Source organism: Pongo abelii, chromosome 7 (assembly GCF_028885655.2).
Source record: "Pongo abelii isolate AG06213 chromosome 7, NHGRI_mPonAbe1-v2.0_pri, whole genome shotgun sequence".
Taxonomy (NCBI): Eukaryota; Metazoa; Chordata; class Mammalia; order Primates; family Hominidae; genus Pongo; species Pongo abelii.
The window spans coordinates 67,319,247-67,339,545 of record NC_071992.2 but is presented as its reverse complement, the minus strand read 5'-3'; the positions used below and the strand labels follow the sequence as shown (position 1 = coordinate 67,339,545).

At 36.9% G+C, this 20,299-nt stretch overlaps 1 protein-coding gene across 10 annotated transcripts in view; it reads left to right on the top strand.

Annotated features, from left to right (window-relative positions):
* Positions 1-20,299, top strand: part of RB1CC1 (RB1 inducible coiled-coil 1) — a 91,950-nt gene that overhangs the window by 25,753 nt on the left and 45,898 nt on the right. For 5 of the 10 annotated variants that reach the window (XM_054561609.2, XM_054561608.2, XM_054561611.2 and 2 more), the window contains 7 exons: positions 1,744-1,858; positions 2,556-2,785; positions 3,200-3,321; positions 4,767-4,893; positions 5,061-5,231; positions 12,413-12,615; positions 14,735-15,164. In XM_054561609.2, coding sequence (XP_054417584.2) covers positions 3,251-3,321; positions 4,767-4,893; positions 5,061-5,231; positions 12,413-12,615; positions 14,735-15,164 — 1,002 coding nt within the window. In that variant the 5' untranslated portion in view covers positions 1,744-1,858; positions 2,556-2,785; positions 3,200-3,250. The remainder of the gene's footprint in view (positions 1-1,743; positions 1,859-2,555; positions 2,786-3,199; positions 3,322-4,766; positions 4,894-5,060; positions 5,232-12,412; positions 12,616-14,734; positions 15,165-20,299) is intronic. The other 5 variants (XM_024251073.3, XM_063726652.1, XM_009243800.4 and 2 more) reach the window with 1 other exon arrangement.

The following is a 20,299-nucleotide window of genomic DNA, read 5'->3' as shown; positions in this document are numbered from 1 at the left end:
GTAGGTACAAGATCACATGCTTCAAAGGGCAAAAAGCAGAACTAATAAGGGTCTAACAAAGATCACATGCTTCTGAGGGAACAGGACAAAAGACAAAAGCAGAACTACTGATAAGGGTCTATGTTCAGCTGTGCATGTATTGTCTTGATAAACATCTTAAACAACAGAAAACAGGGTTTGAGAGCAGAGAACCAATCTGACCACAAATTTACCAGGGCGGAGTTTTTCCCCACCCTAGTAAGCCTGAGGGTACTGCAGGAGACCAGGGTGTATCTCAGTCCTTATCTCAACTGCATAAGACAGGCATTCCCAGAGTAGATGTTTATAGACCTCCCCCCAGGAATGCATTCCTTTCCCAGGGTATTAATATTAATATTCCTTGCTAGGAAAAGAATTTAGCAACATCTCTCCTACTTGCACATACGTTTATAGGCTCTCTGCAAGAAGAAAAATATGGCTCTTTTTGCCTGACTCCGCAGGCAGTCAGACCTTATGGTTGTCTTCCCTTGTTCCCTAAAAATCGCTGTTAATTCTGTTCTTTTTCAAGGTGCACTGATTTCATATTGTTCAAACACACATGTTTTACAATCAATTTGTACAGTTAACACAATTATCACAGTGGTCCTGAGATGACGTACATCCTCAGCTTATGAAGATAGCAGGATTAAGAGATTAAAGACAGGCATAAGAAATTATAAAAGTATTATTTGGCAACTGATAAATATCCATGAAATCTTCACAATTTATGTTCCTCTGCTGTGGCTCCAGCCGGTCACTCTGTTTGGGGTCCCTGACTTCCCACAACAACATCCTCCTAATATCCCTGTGATATGGTTGTGTTATATTAGTCATCTATTGTTGAGTGAGAAATTACCATAAACTTGGTTGTTTGAAGCAATATAAATCTATTATTTTATAGATTCTGGGCATGGCTTCACTGGGCCCTTTTGGGTCTCTGCAAGACTTCAGTCAAAGTATTGGCCAGGGCTGAGGTCTTCTCTGAGGCTCAACTAGGAGAGGATGGGCTTGTGGTGGTTGTCAAGATTCAGTTCCTTGAGAATTGTCAGACTGAGACCGTAGCTTCTTGCTAGCTGGCCATCTTCAATTCCTTACCAGGTGGGCCTCTCTATATGGCAGCTTGCTTCATCAAAGCTGGCAAGAGAGAGTCAGCTGGCAAGATGGAAGTTATAATCTTGAGTAACAATTACCTACATGATATCCCATCATTTTTGCAATATTTTTTTGGTTAGAAACAGATCACAGGCCCTGCCTACACTTGAGGGTGGGGATTTCACTGGAGTATGAATACAGTAGGTGGATGTGGTACAGATAATTGCTGCTGTCTTAGAGGCTGTCTGCTACAGGTGCCATTTTTGTTCCTATTTACAAAAGAGGAAGCCGAAACAGTTGTCCAAGATCATATAATTGCAAGTAATGGGCCCCAAACCAAACCCAAGCTTTCTAACTCCACTGCCTGGACACTTCTTTACCATAATATTTTAAGGAATGAGAAATAGTTGTGGAAATGGCAGTTTTGAGGAATTTATTGGTGACTTTTGTTTGATGCCACGGATTGATGTGGGTTGAAGTTGTGTGATTGGTATTATAGTGAATGTGCAGGTAGAAGGGCCTGAGTAGAGATTATTCTTAGATGGTAGTTTTAAAAGGAAGAAAGGAACAATAGCCATATGTTGTTTCATACTGAATTGTTTCTCTTTATAACCAGAAATTTTTCTTTTCCAGTTCTCTGAGTTTAACCAGTAATGCCATTCAGTTGCCAATCTCAAGCAAAGCAAACATAAGCCAGTTTTAATCTACTTTTTAAGAAAAGTGGTAGTCCTTTTCACAGTGCCTGACGGTAAGTCACAGTTTCTACCTGTATAGCAGAGTTTAATCTATTGCCTTTAAAATAATGATTCTGGAAATCTTAATTTTAAAACCTTATTTGCTTTTTCCTTCTCTAATAATTCTCTAAGGCTTATGTGGAGAGAGCATAAGTAAAGGTACCTACTACTTTCTGGGAATTTATTTATAGTTATTGTTCACCAGTTTCATTAATCTTATGGATCTTTTCCTCCATTTGTTGAAAATAAAATGCTAGACCCTGAAATCTGTCCCCTTTATGTTTCATTATTTTAAGTTATTTTCCTTTCTCTTTTTCTTTTGAGAAAGGGCCTTCCTCTGTTGCCCAGGCTGGAGTGCAGTGGCACAATCGTAGCTCACTGCAGTCTTGAACTCCTTGGCTCAAGCCATCCTCCTGCCTCAGCCTCTCAAGTAGCTAGGACCACAGGCATGCGCCACCAAGTGTGGCTAATTTTTTTAAACATTTTGTGCAGACAGGGTGTTGCTGTGTTGCCCAGGCTAGTCTTGAACTCCTGGCCTCAAGTGATCCTCCTGCCTTGGCCTCCCAAAGTTCTGGGATTGCAGGCATGAGCCACTGTGCCTTGTTGTGTATGTTATCCTCATTTTATAGATGAAGAAGCTTTATTTTCTAGATGAGGTTTTTTCCTTGGGCATGTTAATCGCAGAGTTGTTTTAAATATTCTGATTTCCAGACCTGTACACTTGCTACTGTTACACAAAGTGATGGAACTATTAAGGAGGATTTCTAGCTCAGTGTAGAGGTGAAACGCAGATCAACAGGCAGCTGATGGAAGTGATGGAACTATTATGGAGGATTTCTAGCTCAGCGTAGAGGTGAAACAGATCAACAGGCAGCTGATGGAAGGAATTGGGATTCATTTCCCCTAATTTGCAAGTAATGGCTACTCTTAATTTGCTATTAGTAAGTTTAACCTTAATACTAATCTATTTTTTATTATGTTGAGGAAGAAGTGCGGGGAAAACTCTCAGGGATAAGATGTTTGACCAACTGTTTTATTCTTAATGTAAAACACTGAGTGAAATATGCACGTAGCAACCTTTACTCTAGCTACTGGCCTTTTACTTCTTGAAAAATCAAACTTTTTTTCCTATGGCAGAACAGTTATGCTTTTCTTTTCACTAAACTCATTACTATTTATTTTAATTTTTTTAAGCATTGAGTTTACTGAACTATCCAGTTAGCCATCCTAGACATCAAAGCCCATTTTGATATTTTTGTGATTTATATAGTAATACTGTACTGTGTCATAATGATGGTAGTATTTGTGATTGTAGTTGCATTTGTAAAATTGATCACTTTTCTTGTTTCTTCTAGTAACCGTATCAGAGGGTGAGGTATAAGCTCACAGAATTCAGATAAATCATCATGAAGTTATATGTATTTCTGGTTAACACTGGAACTACTCTAACATTTGACACTGAACTTACAGTGCAAACGTGAGTTGTATTTCATTTATTTTTTTTCGCATTCTGTCTGCATGCAGAAAGTTAAAGAAATATTATTCTACTGTTTAAAAAGTAGCATAATGGCGGCCGGGTGCGGTACCTCACGCCTGTAATCCCAGCACTTTGGGAGGCCGAGGCGGGCAGATCATGAGGTCAGGAGATCGAGACCATCCTGGCCAACATGGTGAAACCCCGTTCCTACTAAAAATACAAAAATTAGCTGGGTGTGGTGGCGCGCGCCTGTAGTCCCAGCTAATCGGGAGGCTGAGGCAGGAGAATCACTTGAACCCCGGGGGGCAGAGGTTGCAGTGAGTCAAGATCACACCACTGCACTCCAGCCTGGCGACTGAGCAGGACTCTGTCTCAAAAAAGAAAAAAAAAGTCACATAATGGCAAGTCTTAAATCTTTTATCCCAACATATTTTATATATAATTGTTATCTTTCTCTAAAATACTAGTTACATTCTTTAAATTATGCTTTGTCCTGTTGGCATGAATATTATATTCATGTAAACAGTAACAGATCAGTAAACAGATCTACCCACACAAAACAAACTGATTTCCATTGTTGTAAGTACCTATGGTCAATTGCTATTCTATGTTTTGCAGGCCATTGTTAAGGGAATTATTGGAAGCTTCATAAAACAATGTATATCACTTCCGTGGTTTTTGGTCATTTGTTTTTATTCAGTTTATGAATAAATGTCAATAGGTTTATTTTGTTTGTTAAGGAGAGAAAATAAATTTAATATTTTCATCCAAATTTAGTGGGACTCAGGTATCTAATAATTCTCTGGCTTAACAGGACAGGAAGGAAATAGAAGTAGTAAATATCATTTCCAACGCTGTTTATATTTTTATAGTGGCCATAATAGCAAAGACTTTATGGCAATGCAGAATAAAACTGATACTGGAATTATTATAAATAATGTGTGAAATAATAATCTTTATTGTAAAAATTGAATTATGGATTTTTTTTTTCAGAATTAGTTTTCATTAAACTTGATTTTACCCTTACATGAATGATTTTTTGGAAGATAGGGATAGGAAGGAATCTTCACATGTAGTTTCTAAAACGTGTGGAGATTTTAACAAAAATTATGTAGCCTGAGGATTTTGATAGACTTGATAACCAGTTTGAGCATATTCTTTTGCTATGTTATATAGATAACTCAAAAAATAAATGTGTCTACTGCCTCCATTTCATAGACTCACTTCTAGATATGAAACGTGGGTGAATTATTTACCTAAGATCAGCCAGTTGTTATGGAATCCAGTTCATTAAATAGGAAGCTTATATTTTTTATTACTGTTTTTGGGGAAAGTTTTAGAGTGAAATTCATTAACCTCTAAGGTGTTTTTACATAGTACTACTTGGAAAATAAAGTCATTGGGCAAATATAAACAACTGATTTATTTTATTTCATTTTTTGAAGTGTGGCAGACCTTAAGCATGCCATTCAAAGCAAATACAAGATTGCTATTCAACACCAGGTGCTGGTGGTCAATGGAGGAGAATGCATGGCTGCAGATCGAAGAGTGTGTACCTACAGTGCTGGGACGGTAGGTATTCAAGAGTCCTTTCACACAAGAATGCACCACCTTTACATCACATTGGGAACTCATTGTTCAAAAGTAAGGTTTATTTGCTTCATATATTGAAGGCAATGTGCACGCTCAGTATTTATAACATTTTATTTTGGTTATTTCTCCTTTTTTAAAAAATATAGGATACAAATCCAATTTTTCTTTTTAACAAAGAAATGATCTTATGTGATCGTCCACCTGCTATTCCTAAAACTACCTTTTCGACAGAAAATGACATGGAAATAAAAGTTGAAGAATCTCTTATGATGCCTGCAGTTTTTCATACTGTTGCTTCAAGGACACAGCTTGCATTGGTAAGATATAAACAATTATTTTAACTAACTGGTTGCTTCTAAAAGCATTCGGATCTAAATAGCACAGTAGTCTAAATTGCATAGGAAGTATGCAAAAAGTTTGACAAATTCTAAAAATATTTTCTGGTTAATATATCTAGTTTTAAAATTTCTGGGTTATACATTGCTAGTTATTCTACTTTGATAATGACAGTATTTTAGAGTGGAAAAGCTGTCTTAACATGATTTGGTCACCTTCTTTCCTAGATAATGATATGTAAATAGTTACTTTTGAACATTAATTAATAAAGGACCTACGTTAGAGTAGATGTTAACAAAGAGAACTTAAATAGCTCTAAAAATGTATTTATTTTTTCCATATTTATGGTTAGTTCCTGGAGGAGAATCAGCTTTCTTTCTAATATATAGCTCTTAACACTGCTACTTGAAGTTCCCACGGATTGTTTCCCAGTCATTTGATTTTCCTTTTTAATTTACTATTTACCTTCTAGTAATATCATTGACATTAAGCTATCAGTAGTAAGCTGTATTTTTCTTTTAATCATGGAAAAAATGTGTTAGAACCAATGAAATAATAGTATTTACCTTTTGTAAAAATAAATAACATTACTGAACATTAGCTTTAATTAGTAAAACTTAGAGATTTGTTTTAAGCAGTATATACATTTGTACAAATACCCCCATTTTTCACATAGGATGCAACATTAAAAGGAAATAACCTCATCTGTGTGAAACATATTTAATAAACATTAAGAGTCCAAAAGTGCTTTGAGAGGACAAAATTTTAAAAAATATACTTCTGTAAACTGAATTTACATAACAGAATCTTTTAGAGTTGTTTTTTTGATTTGGTTGAAAAGTATACATACTACATTTTGATACAGGAAGTATTAATTATGAAAATAAGTTAAAGGACAACTAGGATATATAATTTTCAAGTGATTAGAAAGAGCAATTAAAACTATATTCCACGAAAGAATGAAAACAAGAAAGTAAAAAGAAAAGATAAAATGTCAGAAATACGTATATCAGGAATTAAATATAAGCTGGCATTATTTCTCTTTTAATGCATCATATTTAAAATATTTTTTAAATGCATAAATAGTAATCTGAGGTTCAAATACCAAGCATTCCATATCAGTCTGTTTTCATGCTGCTGATAAAGATATACCCGAGCATGGGACGAAAAAGAGGTTTAATTGGACTTACAGTTCCTCATGGCTGGAGAGGCCTCGGAATTATGGCAGGAGGCGAAAGGTGAAATTGGCCAAAACAAAGAGGTTACAGGTCCCATGCAAGTTCGAAAACCAGCATGGCAGCCAAGTTTTGAGGCTCCAAAATGATCTCCTTTGACTCCAGGTCTCACATCCAGGTCTCACTAATACAAGAGGTGGGTTCCCATGGACTTAGGGCAGCTCTGTCCCTGTGGCTTTACAGGGTGCAGCCTCCCTTCCGGCTGCTTTCACAGGCTGGCGTTGTGTCTGTGGCTTTTCCAGGTGCACAGTGCAAGCTGTTGGTGGGTCTTCCATTCTGGGGTCTGGAGGACTGTGACCCTCTTCTCAGAGCTCCACTAGGCAGTGCCCCCAGTAGGGACTCTGTGTGGGGGCTTCGACCCCACATTTTCCTTCTATACTGCCCTAACAGGTTCTCCATGAGGGCCCTGCCCCTGCAGCAAACTTGCCTGGGCATCTAGGCGTTTCCATACATCTTCTGAAATCTAGGCAGTGGTTCCCCAACGTCAACTTGTCATTTACATTAGGTATTTTATTGACTTATTATATAGAGACAGGATCTCACTATGATGCCGAGGTTGGTCTCAAACTCCTGGGCTCAAATGATCCTCCTGTCTTGGCCTCCCTAAGTGTTGGGATTATAGGCATGAGCCAGCATACCTGGCCTCTTTTCAGATTTATAAAATACATTGAGCCACCATGCCTGCCCTCTTCAGATTTATAAAACAAATTCTAAAGCTGCTATAACCAAAACAGTAACATAGGTCTAATCAATTCATTATGTGAGGAATTAGAGGTGGTATTTCTTCATGGTCTGGGATGTGGTCTCTAAAGTCAGATTTTCTGAGTTTATATCTGATTACTTCATTTACCTGTGGTGTGACCTTCTACTCATTTACCTTATTGGTAAATTTAAGAATATATTTTTGTTTATTGAGATATATACATACTGAAAAATGCACAAACCGTAATTGTACATCCATTCTTAGTGAATTTTCACAATGAACACATTGATAAAAATAGTTTCAGCCAGGTGCGGTGGCTTATGCCTGTAATCCCAGCACTTTGGGAGGCCAAGGCGGGCGGATCATGAGGTCAGGAGTTTGAGACCAGCCTGACCAATATGGTGAAACCCTGTCTCTACTTAAAAAAATAAATGCAAAAATTAGCCGGGCTTGGTGGCATGTGCCTGTAGTCCCAGCTGCTCGGGAGGCTGAGGTAGGAGAATTGCTTGAACCCAGGAGGCAGAGGTTGCGGTGAGCCAAGATCGCGCCACTGCACTCCAGCCTGGGTGACAGAGTGAGACTTCATCTCAAAAAACACACACACACACACACACACACACACCTCAAAACACACACACACACACACACACACACCTCAAAACACACGCACACACACACACACACACCTCAAAACACACACACACACACACACCTCAAAACACACACACACACACACCCCTCAAAACACACACACACACCTCAAAACACACACACACACACACACACACACACACACACACACACACACACACACACACACACACACACACACACACACACACACACCTCCCACAAAAACAAATAGTTTCAACCCAGAAGCCCTACTTAGGACTTTCTCCCCATCAGTTTTCATCCTCCCTGTTCATTAATGCTAACTAGTATCTTGACTTCTAAACCAAGATTACTTGGTCTCTTTTTGAATGTAAATAAATGGAAGAATGTAGTTTCTGTTCTTTTGTGTCTAGCCTCTTTTATGCAACACGATGTTCCTGAGAATGATTCATGCTGTTGCATGTATCGGTGGTTTGTATTCATTGCTGCATTGTATTCTATTGTACAAATATGCCACAGTTTTTTTTAAATCTGTTCTGCTACTAGTGGATATTGAGATTGTTTCCAGCGTTCAACTATTGTGACTAAACCTGCTGTGAATGTCCTAGTACATTCTTTTGACTATAGTGTAGAGAAATCAGAATACTTTGACAGTGTTAAATCTGTCTTCTCTTCTACTTCTGCAATCTCTTCTGTACCGAAATGTTCATAGTTCTTTCAGATTTCATCTTGAAATGGACTCAGTGCACACTGTCTTTTTTCTTCCATATATAAGCTATCATTTACATGGTAATTCTATTAATTTCACTTGTCTTGGTTGTTAAAGCTTGATTTAGACTTCTCTGTTTTCAGCAGTGTCTTCTTCCAGTGTAGCCTTCAATCAGTAATATATTTCTTTTTAACTTACTTCCTCAGCTAAATCTCTGTGTTGAGTTCTTTTTTATAAAGCAAAATTAGACCAAGTTCTTAGGAAAAGAATTTGGTTATAATTTCCATTTGCTCTTGGAGAAAGTTTTTCTGCATTTAGTTTTTTTTTACTTTTAATTCTTTTTTTTTTCTTAGGGTAATTTAGTGTAGATTTCATATGTTAAAATTTTTGCTTGTGTTTGAATGAGTAGAATTATTCCTCTACAAGACAGTGTAGGGAAGGGTATAAGATAGCACTTCCTGGTGAGCAGGAAGCTGCCCTGGGTCAGAGGGGATCCCCAGTTAGAAGCAGAATCTGTATGTGTAAGAGAGGGACGGAGATGACTTATTTTGTCCTTCTCCTTAGACAAAATTTAGCAGTTCTAGGGCTTTTTCTCACAGTTTTTCCTTTGGCTTTTTGCAAGTATGTAATATAAATAGGTATTATTTCTTCTGCTAATCTCTAATTTCAGATAGAGCCCCAAGAGGTTCTTGCTGTCTACCCAAGCTTCCCACAAGGAGGATTCGGTTCTCCCAAGTTTTGCTAAATGTCTGCAATAGTGGTGTGAACCTAAATTATCCTGAGACAGGTCACAATCAATTTAGAAATTTATTTTGTCAAGGTTAAGGACACACCCAAGACATAGCTTCAGGGGGTCCTGATGACATGTGCCCAAGGTGGTCAGGGTACAGCTTGCTTTTACACGTTTTAGGGAGACATGAGACGTGAATGTGTGTAAGAAGTACATTGGTTTGGTTCAGAAGGGCAGGATAACTCAAAGCGGGGTCTTTGGAGTCCTTGATCAGCCTTTCACTCAATACATAATTTAGTCTGGCTCAGTGCATCTGCATTTTTACATAAACAATAAACAGTAAGACAGAGGAAGCAGATAGGCCTTTGTTTCAGGTCAGCAGAGGTGTGACTTTCTGTCCCGCATATGTGAAGATATGCTGTCAGTTTACATTGCCAAGGTGAAATTCAGCAGAACTGTTTTAGGTTAAAGATCTTGAAGCCCACAAGAAATTTCCTTGTGGCAAAATTGTGAGGGAGGTATGTAGCTTTCTCATCTTTGTAGCTATCTTATTTAGGAATAAAATTGGAGGCAGGTTTGCCTGACATAGCTCCTGGCTTGACTTTTCCGTTGGCTTAGTGATTTTGGGTTCCCGAGATTTGGTATTCTTTCACAGTGGGTGCCTTTTTTATTTGACCCAAGTTGATCAGTTTTCATGTTCTTCGCAGGTTTGCTGCATATATTGTATGTGTGGGGGTGGTAGTTGTTTCCTGGTTTCATCAAGATGGTGTCTTGTTTCCCTTTTGTATTTGGTTGGTTGGAAGGAGAAGCAGGCAAAGACATCTTTACTTCATTATCTTACAACTGAAAATATTAGCCCTTTCTTATATACATATGGAATTAAGAACAGGTGAAGATAAGTAATTTCTTCAAGGCCAGATAGCCAGGGAGAAGAAGAACCTCTTTTCTCCAAGGCCAGTGCTCTTTACATTCATATCATTGTACTTCCAGAAAGTAAACTTTCATATTTTACCTGTAAAGATATTTCTTTTCACCTAAATTTGTTCATTAACAATATTATCTTCTAAAACAGAATGGTCATAATTCTGGCGTGCTTATCAGCAAAATATATAGAGAAAATACTTCCTTTTTCGTTGCATCCCCCACTCCATCTTAATGATGGTGGAACGTTTGTTTTGCATTTTCCTAGACTTTGATATACTCACAAAATGCATTTCTATCTCATACCTCTATCGTTTCTAACTGACCTTAGCCTCCCCAAATAAATGAAAGCATACTATACTTTTTTTTTGTTTTTGAGATGGAGTTTCGCTCTTGTCACCCAGGCTGGAATTCAGTTGTGCGATCTTGGCTCACTGTAACCTCTGCCTCCTGGGTTCAAGTGATTCTCCTGCCTCAGCTTCCCCAGTAGCTGGCATTGCAGGTATGTGCCACCACACCTAGCTAATTTTTGTATATTTGGTAGAGATAGGTTTCACCATGTTGGCCAGGCTGGCCTTAAACTCCTGACCCCAGGTGATCCGCCCGCCTCAGCCTCCCAAAGTACTAGGATTACAGGTGAGAGCCACTGCACCCAGCCCATACTATACATATATATTCCTTTTTCATTGTTGCAGGGTACTCCCATTTTTGAAATATAAGTTTATTTTCCTAGTAAACAGTGCTACAGTTCAACTTATTTTATATTTATAAATTTTAACAATTCAAAAAATTGAAACATTTGAATATTTTATATCCTCCATCTTTTGTGTGTTTAAGAATCTTCCTCCATTTTCTATATGCATTGCAAGAACTTCTTGCTTTAATGTACCCAACAGCTCTTTTACTTGTCATTTCAAGGGTGTCACCTCTCTTTGATCTGTTTAAAAAAATCTGAAAACATTTTATTTCTGTTACCTCATAATTCCAGAGTTTTTTTCCCCACTCTATTTTAGTGGCAGCATGATTGATTAATTGACATGGCACATAATCATTTTACTGACATTCCTACCCCATAAAGACCATCTTACTTCTTATTTACTTTGGTAACTAGATAACTTACAGTAGCTTTTTTACAGTTTGTCTGGACAATTTAAAAATAATCATTTTACATCCATTCTTTCAGGTGCCTTCCTGTTCCACATTATAACATTTTCTGTATTATCAGTCTTCTTAAAGTTTCTATTTGATTATGTTCTTCATGTTAAAGAGTTCTTGAGGAGGTCTTTTCTGAGTAAAGTCCAATTCCTCCTTCTTTACCTTAGTATTTTCTGGGACTTTGATCATCGCCCTCTTGCTTTTTCCTGCAGACCATTTGTTCTTAACCAGTAGCGCTTTATATTTCCTGTCTTTGCCACTTCATCATGTTCCACCCTTTTGAAGTACTTCTTTCCCTATCTTTGTTCATATTCTTTTCACACCTTGATACTTAAGTTAAATGCCTTCAGTTAGCTTTGACTTCTCATTTCCTGTCTCTTTTGTGACTTTTATATGTGTCTCATACCAGTTAACAAAGGTAGAATGATCTGTCTTATTTCCTTGCCAACTAAAATATTTTGTAACAGTGGACTTCTTTATATATCTCCATATATAAAGCAATCTACATTGCTGCCTTGTAATTTATCCTTAATAAATATTTTTGTACTTCATTGTTTGGAACTGAATGTCAGATGTCTATTTTCTGAAGGTATTTTCACTGCTTAAATAAATATTTTCTAGAATCTCATTTAGGGTTACTAAATGTGTTATAGTTACACTAATCTAGAAGTAGATGATGTATTTTAGCTTTGCCTTCACCAAAAATTGTTTTTAACCTGTATGTCTTGAGATAATACCAGAGGACAGTGACATTTGAGATGGCAGATGTTGATCATTAGTCAAATAATTGAAAGCCCTACTCCTTTGTTTTTCAGAGGTAGCATCTTATGGATTCTTCTTTTGACTATCTCTTAGGATACCTGCTTGGAAACACCTCACTTATGTTATAGGTTATAACACCTCTCTTATGTTAAACATCTCACTTATGTTTAGGCTGTCTTTTACAGAAGTGAACAGAGATAAACTAAAACAGTCCTTTGAAATATTTTGTTAAATGTGCTCTACAGTGCATTCACACGTACATGTGTGTAAACGTATGCAAACTTCTGCAAACCATTGCCTTCTTTTACTTTCTTTTGTATTCTTTTTCAATATAGGAAATGTATGAAGTTGCCAAGAAACTTTGTTCTTTTTGTGAAGGTCTTGTACATGATGAACATCTTCAACACCAAGGCTGGGCTGCAATCATGGCCAACCTGGAGGACTGTTCAAATTCATACCAAAAGCTACTTTTCAAGTTTGAAAGTATTTATTCAAATTATCTGCAGTCCATAGAAGACATCAAGTTAAAACTTACTCAGTATGTTTGCCATTAAAATGGATAATATTTGTTTAAAATGCCTTTGAAATTTATCAGTAGGTTTAATTACTGCAAATTTGTTTCTTATAGGCCGTATATTTATTGTAACTGAGGTTTATTCTTTGAGCCTTTTCTGATAGTGCTTTGTAGGCTATAGTTTTTAATTTAAAAAATGATAATTCTCTTTACATGTATGAGTCTCCCACACTTCTTTCTCTTGAGTTGTTTTACTTGTAATAAGGCCCCAAATACTTTTGAAATCATTTATAAAACCAAGAATCTTTGCTTATGTCTTGTCCACTAAACAAAAGGCAAGATGTGAAAAATAACATCTAACAGAAATAGGCACATTATCAAACACTGGACAATGGAGGAAAATTTTAAGTTCTTTGTAAATATTGCCATCCTGATACAGGTTTGATGAGGTGGAAAAAAAGCCCTTGTGTTGTCTGTTTTCTTTTCTTTTTTTTTTTTTTTCTGAGACAGAGTCTCGCTCTGTTGCCCAGGCTGGAGTACAGTGGTGTGATCTCAGCTCACTGCAACCTCTGCCTCCCAGGTTTACTCCATTCTCCTGCCTCAGCCTCCCGAGTAGCTGGGACTGCAGGTGCCCACCACCACGCTCGGCTAATTTTTTTTTTTTTTTTTGTATTTTTAGTAGAGATGGGGTTTCACCGTGTTAGGCAGGATAGTCTCGATCTCCTGACCTCATTATCCACCCGCCTTGGCCTTCCAAAGTGCAAGGATTACAGGCGTGAGCCACTGCACCCGGCCAGCCCATGTGTTTTCAATGCTCATTAAGATGGCAAGTTTTAGTTCTTTGCATAGAAGTATATTTAATACACATTGATTCTTTTTTTAAAAGGGCTATAGTTAACCTGAAAATATAATGGTAATTCAGCATGAAACTATCCCTTGTTGTGTGTGTGTGCATATGCTTTTAACATTTTGTGTTCAGGTTTTTTGTTTTGGATCTGTAGATTTTTTTTTTCTTTTAATTATCTTGACCTTGAATTAGAGGCAAGTAGCATGTTCTGGTTTTGATCTTTGTCTTTTCTTTTTCTTTCATTTTTTTAAATTTAGGTAACCTTTTAAATTCAGATTTCTCTGTTTTGTGGTATGAATATTAGATTTTGGTCTTAAAAATGGAAAAATCTTGAGAGGAAAGAGAAGGATTCATTAAGACTAGAAAGATCTTTTTAAAGTTTAAATGAGAACCTTTTCAAGTAACTTTCTAAGGGTTCTGTTAGCTATATCAGTTTAAAGTAGGGACCTACATCATATTGCATATGATTTTATAGAAATTAAATCACCAAGATTTCATGTTTTCCCCATGCTTTTGACAACATAAACCTGTTTTCAGGGTGTTATGAGTACAAGAGTTATCTTCATTGGGATTGTTATTTTTATCCTGTGCTTTGAATATATCAAATATATTTGATTTACTTAAGGCCATAAGGTTATATTCTAAGATACTGCTATGGTGAATCTTTTTGTAAATTTAAATTTGTTACATCTTTAAGGTTTTATAAAAGCCTAGTGTTCACTTGATTAGTATAGCTAGCTTTACTTTAGAGTGTTTTTTGTTGTTGTTGTTGTTGTTGTTTTTGTTTTGTTTTTTTTTTTGAGACGGAGCCTTGCTCTGTCGCCCAGGTGGCTGGAGTGCAGCGGCACCATCTCAGCTCACTGCAGCCTCCGCCTCCCAGGTTCAAGTGATTGTTGTGCCTCAGCCTCCTGAGTAGCTGGGATTACAGGTGCCTGCCACCATACCCGGCTAATTTTTGTACGTTTAGTAGAAATGGGTTTTGCCATGTTGGCCAGGCTGGTCTCGAACTCCTGACCTCAAATGATTTGCTGGCCTCCACCTCCCAAAGTGCTGGCATTACAGGTGTGAGCCACCATGCCCAGCCCTAGAGTGATGTTTTAATGTGTTAACGATATCTTCTCTCTGCTAAACTAGACTTTTAGTGAATAGCTAGCTGGTAGACTAGTTTATGTATGTATAATGTTATGGAGAGGTGGTGAGATTTGTGTATATAATAATATGTAATTTCATTCAAACATGCTAATTACTAATTAGAGCAGTCTCATAGTTTTACTGACAGATCTTTTGTATTTTAAGTTTAGGAACTGCAGTTTCAGTAATGGCCAAGATTCCCCTGTTGGAGTGCCTAACCAGACATAGTTACAGAGAATGTTTGGGAAGACTGGATTCTTTACCTGAACATGAAGGCTCAGAAAAAGCTGAGATGAAAAGATCCACTGAACTGGTGCTCTCTCCTGATATGCCTAGAACAACTAACGAATCTTTGTTAACCTCATTTCCCAAGTCAGTGGAACATGTGTCCCCAGATACCACAGATGCTGAAAGTGGCAAAGAAATTAGGGAATCTTGTCAAAGTACTGTTCATCAGCAAGATGAAACTACGATAGACACTAAAGATGGTGATCTGCCCTTTTTTAATGTTTCTTTGTTAGACTGGATAAATGTTCAAGATAGACCTAATGATGTGGAATCTTTGGTCAGGAAGTGCTTTGATTCTATGAGCAGGGTAAGTAACGTTAATTTGATGTTTGTTTTGTCATTTTACTACTTTATATTATTTATCCTAAATATTTTATGTACTGAGAGAAGGGATATTACCTTTTAGTAGAAATAAATGAGCCTTGGAGTGAAACTTTTAACATAGGTTGAATCAATTTAATTCATAATTTTATTTATGAATTGATTGTAAATTTGTGAAGATTATTTGAGATTAGTAGGAAAAATTTCTAGTGCAATAAGAATAATTTACGTACAGTAAACTACATAGGTCTTGAGTGGTTCATGCAAGGAATAACCACCACACAAATTAAGATAATGAAAATTGTATTGCCCAGAAAGTCCCCTTGTGACTCTTTCCAGTCACTATTTCCTTAGAGGCAACTTCTTTCTGACTTTTAAAGAAGAAATTTTAAGTGCTGCATCTGCCTGAGATCTTGAAACATAGACACTGTGTTTTATCTTTATAATGAGCTTGTATTTTGGATTAAGGTCTTCTCCAGCACACCTGAAAACCTTTTAAACCTGAGGAATAAATACCACTTCATATCTGATCTGTAAACTGATGCAAAATCTTTGACACCAGGAAGGAAGTTGATGGGGCATGTTTCATTGTTACAGAAATATTAAGTAATGTTGTGAAGGCTGCTGTTGTCAAAAGATAATTTTTTAAAATAGTTGAACTTTTCAAGGAGCATGCAGTCGAAAAAGAGTTCATCTTTGATTCACTATTTAGAGCAGGATAGCACATTGTCTGGGATGCCTAAAAAAGAATACATACATTGCTCTTAAAGTTATAGGATATAGTAAAATGGAAAACTAAAAATCTAGGTTTTGTCATTCTTTCAGTGTCCAGTTTCTTGAAGACGTTCTGTAGGCTAAGCATTTCTTTCAATTAAGACATGTTTGCCAGAGAAGTATGTAATATGTTATGCAAAGATTGATCACTGCCAAAAATGAATGAAAATTAGTGTTCCTGCTTAAACTATTGACATTGTAGTGGCTGAAAATTCCATTTATGATTGTAGATAATTGCTTACATGATTGTGATCAGAATAATTGAGGTATTTTGTTTTGTTTTGTATTTTGAGATAGGGTCTCACTCTGTCACCCAGGCTGGAGTACAGTGGCATGATTATAGCTCATTGCTTCTCCACCTCCCAGGCTCAGGCAACCCTCCCACCTCAGCCTCCCTGGTAGCTGGGACCACAGGCACACACCACCATGTCCAGCTAATTTTTTCATTGTTTGCACAGACGGGGTCTTCTTTCTCTGTTGCTTAGCCTGGTCTCAGACTCCTGGGCTCAAGCAGTTCTCTTGCCTCAGCCTTCCAAAGTGCTGGGATTACAGGCATGAGCCACTGCACCTGGCCTATCATTTTTTCTGTAATTAAGCTGTGCCAGATGTCAAAACAGAGTTATATATATATGAAGAGAACCTGAAATTGGCTTTGTATTTCCATGTTTAGTGTGAAATTTCACAGAGTCTTAAGATTTTTTTCACTTTGTATGACTAAAGGAAAGGAACAGTGATTCTCTGACTCAATGAAAAGTCAGCCAGGCACAGTGGCCTGTACCAGTAATCCCAGTGACTTGGGAGGCTGAGGCGAGAGGATCACGTGAGGTAAGAAGTTCAAGACCAGCTTGGGCAACATAGTGAGACTCTATCTCTAAATAATGAATGAATGAATAAATGTCAGAAATGTTTATACTTTCAGAAAATAGAAGGTAGCTATAGTGTTATTACTAAGCAATCACTTTTTTCTTTTTAGAGGTTAATGCTACCTTGAATAGAGCATAGCTACAACATCTGAAGTCTTTGTGATATTTTACATGACCATTATATTAAAAAAGCAAAATACAAACATTTATTTGGTTATTCTTGTTTGTTATAAAATTAGCTAATGTGACTTTAAAATAGTGCCTATAATATAGTACTCACTACTTGCATATGCCCATTAGTTTTTTTTTTTACTTACTCTATCAGGAGGAGTAGCTATTGGATGCTGGGCTTAATACCTAGGTGCTGGGATGATCTGTGCAGCAAACCACCATGGCATACATTTACACATTTATGTAACAAACCAGCACATGCTGCATGTGTATGCCAGAATTTAAAATAAATGTTTGAAATCAAAAAATATATATTATTCTAAAGCAGTTAAAATCCAATTTGGAAAATTTTATTTATATTTTACAAAGTATATGATCTGTAAATGTGATGTATTGTGTAATGAATGACACTTTGCCATGATGTTTTTATTAGATCAGTATTTTTCTCCTCTCAGGAGTACTGTACTTTTTCTTGATAACACTAGTGGCATTTCTGAAGATGAACTGAGTATGAGATTTCTCTCTGATTGGAGATAGTTTTTTACTCTCGTTTTATTAAACAGTTGTCCAAAACAACTAACCCACCTGATATCTGATCGCAGTAGCACTGTTTTCCAATGAAGTAGTAAAAACATGCCAAGATTTTTTTTCCGTAAAAGGAAATTCAGTTTAAATCTATCGTTTTAGTGGATTAATTCCAATTGTAACAGTATTTGTAACATGTACTTTCAACTGGCGAATTAAAATGTCTTTCTCGGGAAATTAGTCGAGACATAGGTATTTTGGACATTAGGATTTGGAATTGGAATAGCAGGGGCTCAAATCTGGGCATTGACATTTACTATCTCTGTCATCCATAAGTCACTTAACATGGGATTCCTAGTTTTATATTTTTGTGGATTAAGAGATGCTAGTTTTGTAAATTATTGTTTTTTCCCCCCATTTTATCTATCAGAAATAATTTAGAATTGTTGCTGCATTTTTGTAGACTCAACATTTTTAGATTTTAGTGTATTCTTGCTAAAAAGACTTTTTTTTTGTTTTTTTTTTGAGTTGGAGTCTCACTCTGTCACCCAGGCTGGAGTGCAGTGGCACGATCTCGGCTCACTGCAACCTTCACCTCCCGGGTAGCTGGGACTACAGGCACCCGCCACCACACCTGCCAAATTTTTGTATTTTTTAGTAGAGATAGGGTTTGGCCATGTTGGCCAGGCTGGCTTTGAACTCCTGACCTCAGGTGATTCACCTGGCTCTGTCTCCCAAAGTGCTGGGATTACAGGTGTGAGCCACTGCACCCGGCCTTAAGATGACTCTTGAGTGTTCTGTTTCAGATTATACTACAAAAGGCACACTGATTTGTGTTTCTAATAATTAATAATTGGAAGCGTCTGCATTTAGCACATTTCTAAACTGTCCAGGTTAATGCCAGCATAATTTATTGAGATTTAGCATTTCTTTCAGACAACTTGTGATCTTAAGGAATCTATGCAGGGGAGTGGGTTTAAAGGTCGGAGGCTTAAGAATAGAGAGTGTAAGAAACTTTGTTTTATAGTTTTTTTTCTCAGTTAAAAATAATGTTAGCCTTTGTAGATGCCAAAGAGCTCAAGAGTAAAAATTAATGTATCACTGACTGTTAATTATTGAAAATTGGCTAAATAATCACTAATGAGATGCTGTGGTTTAAATATATGTAATTTAAAACATTTCTTCAAAGATTTTTATTATCTGTGGACAAATGGAATAAAATATTAAGTGCAGTGAGATTTTAGGAAGTCAGCTGGGCACGGTGACTCATGCCTATAATCCTAGCACTTTGGGAGGCCAAGGTGGCAGTCCATTGCCTGAGCCCAGGAGTTTGAGACCAGCCTAGGTAACAGGGCGATACCCATGTCTACAAAAAATTAGCTGATTGTGGTGGCACATGCCTGTAGTCCCAGCAGTTAGGGATGCTGAGGCCATAGGATCGCTTGAGCCTGTAGTGAGCTGTGATCATGCCACTGCACTCCATCTTGGGCAACAGAGCCAGAACCTGGCTCAAAAATAAATTTTTTTTAGGAAGTTGTGTAAACTATTTAGTGATCATAAAATCCTATGTTTGTCAGTGCAGTTATACTTGCAATGAATTATTAAATTCAGATATATCGTATTCAGGAGCCCTTGTTTTTGGTTTAAGTTGTTGCTATGTTAAGTTTATGTATAATTGTAATTTTGCCCAGGTTGAACATTTGAACCAGTTTTCATCTTTATCATTCTAATAATTTGTAACCAGGCTTTGATGTGCATAGTACTCTGGTGTAGAAATATATACACATTGGACTCAGTTACCACAAAATTGAGGAAAGTGAGAAAATGTTCACAAATGTACAAGTTGCAGTTGAGACAACATTGTGCAAAACTAGTGGTGCCTATTCTGAAATAATGGCTTTGTTAATTTTTTCGGTGGTGTTAGACATGCACCCTCTTATTTAACTACACTGGATTCTTGATAATAACAATAAAATAGTTTAGTTTTAATTGCTTTTGTATGTTCTCTGTGTACAAGACTCTATGCATTAATCAGTTTTTTTCAACTGTAGAGAAGGCAGCATGAAGGAGGTAGTGTTTGATTAGGATCTTTAGAGGGAGAGGTTTACTTGAACAGTTAATAGAAGAATTGTGAACAAAGATCAGAGATAGAAAAACACGGTTTATCTTGAAATGATAGACATTTCAGCTTGAAAAGATGAGAGGCTTGAAAGATTTTTTCTGATATCAGATCAATGAAGCCTTTATTATATTCTACATTTATTGGATATTATCTGTGGGCAGAAGAAAGTCATTTGGGGGTTTTATTAGGAACAAGCATAGTAAGTCAATAATAGAAGGTTTCATGGTTGCTACCCAAATGTAGATATTAGTAAACAGTCAGAAACACAGTTTGAGAATCTGTGAGACTGATCAGTGATTGAAGTAGACTTGGGAGTTATCTCCAGAAAAGTTATACTTAATGCTGAAATCATATTGAGAACAGTAAAAATGGGCTAAGGACAAAATCCTTCTGAATCATCTATTTTAGAAAGATTAGACAGAGCAAAAGGAGCCAGAAAAGGATGCTATGAAGGAACCAGTGGAAGTAACTTCCCAGAGCCTGTAAGGTTGGGAAAAGGTTATCTGCCATGCTAACTGTTGAAGAGCCTCAAGTGAAGCAAGGTCATTGGTAGTTTTTGGCTGAGCAGTTTTTATGGAAAACGCAGACAGAAAGGCTGCCAGGTAAAATATTTTTTTAAGGGACTAGGAGCATTATTGGAAAATTTTATAGGTTCCATGAATTTCA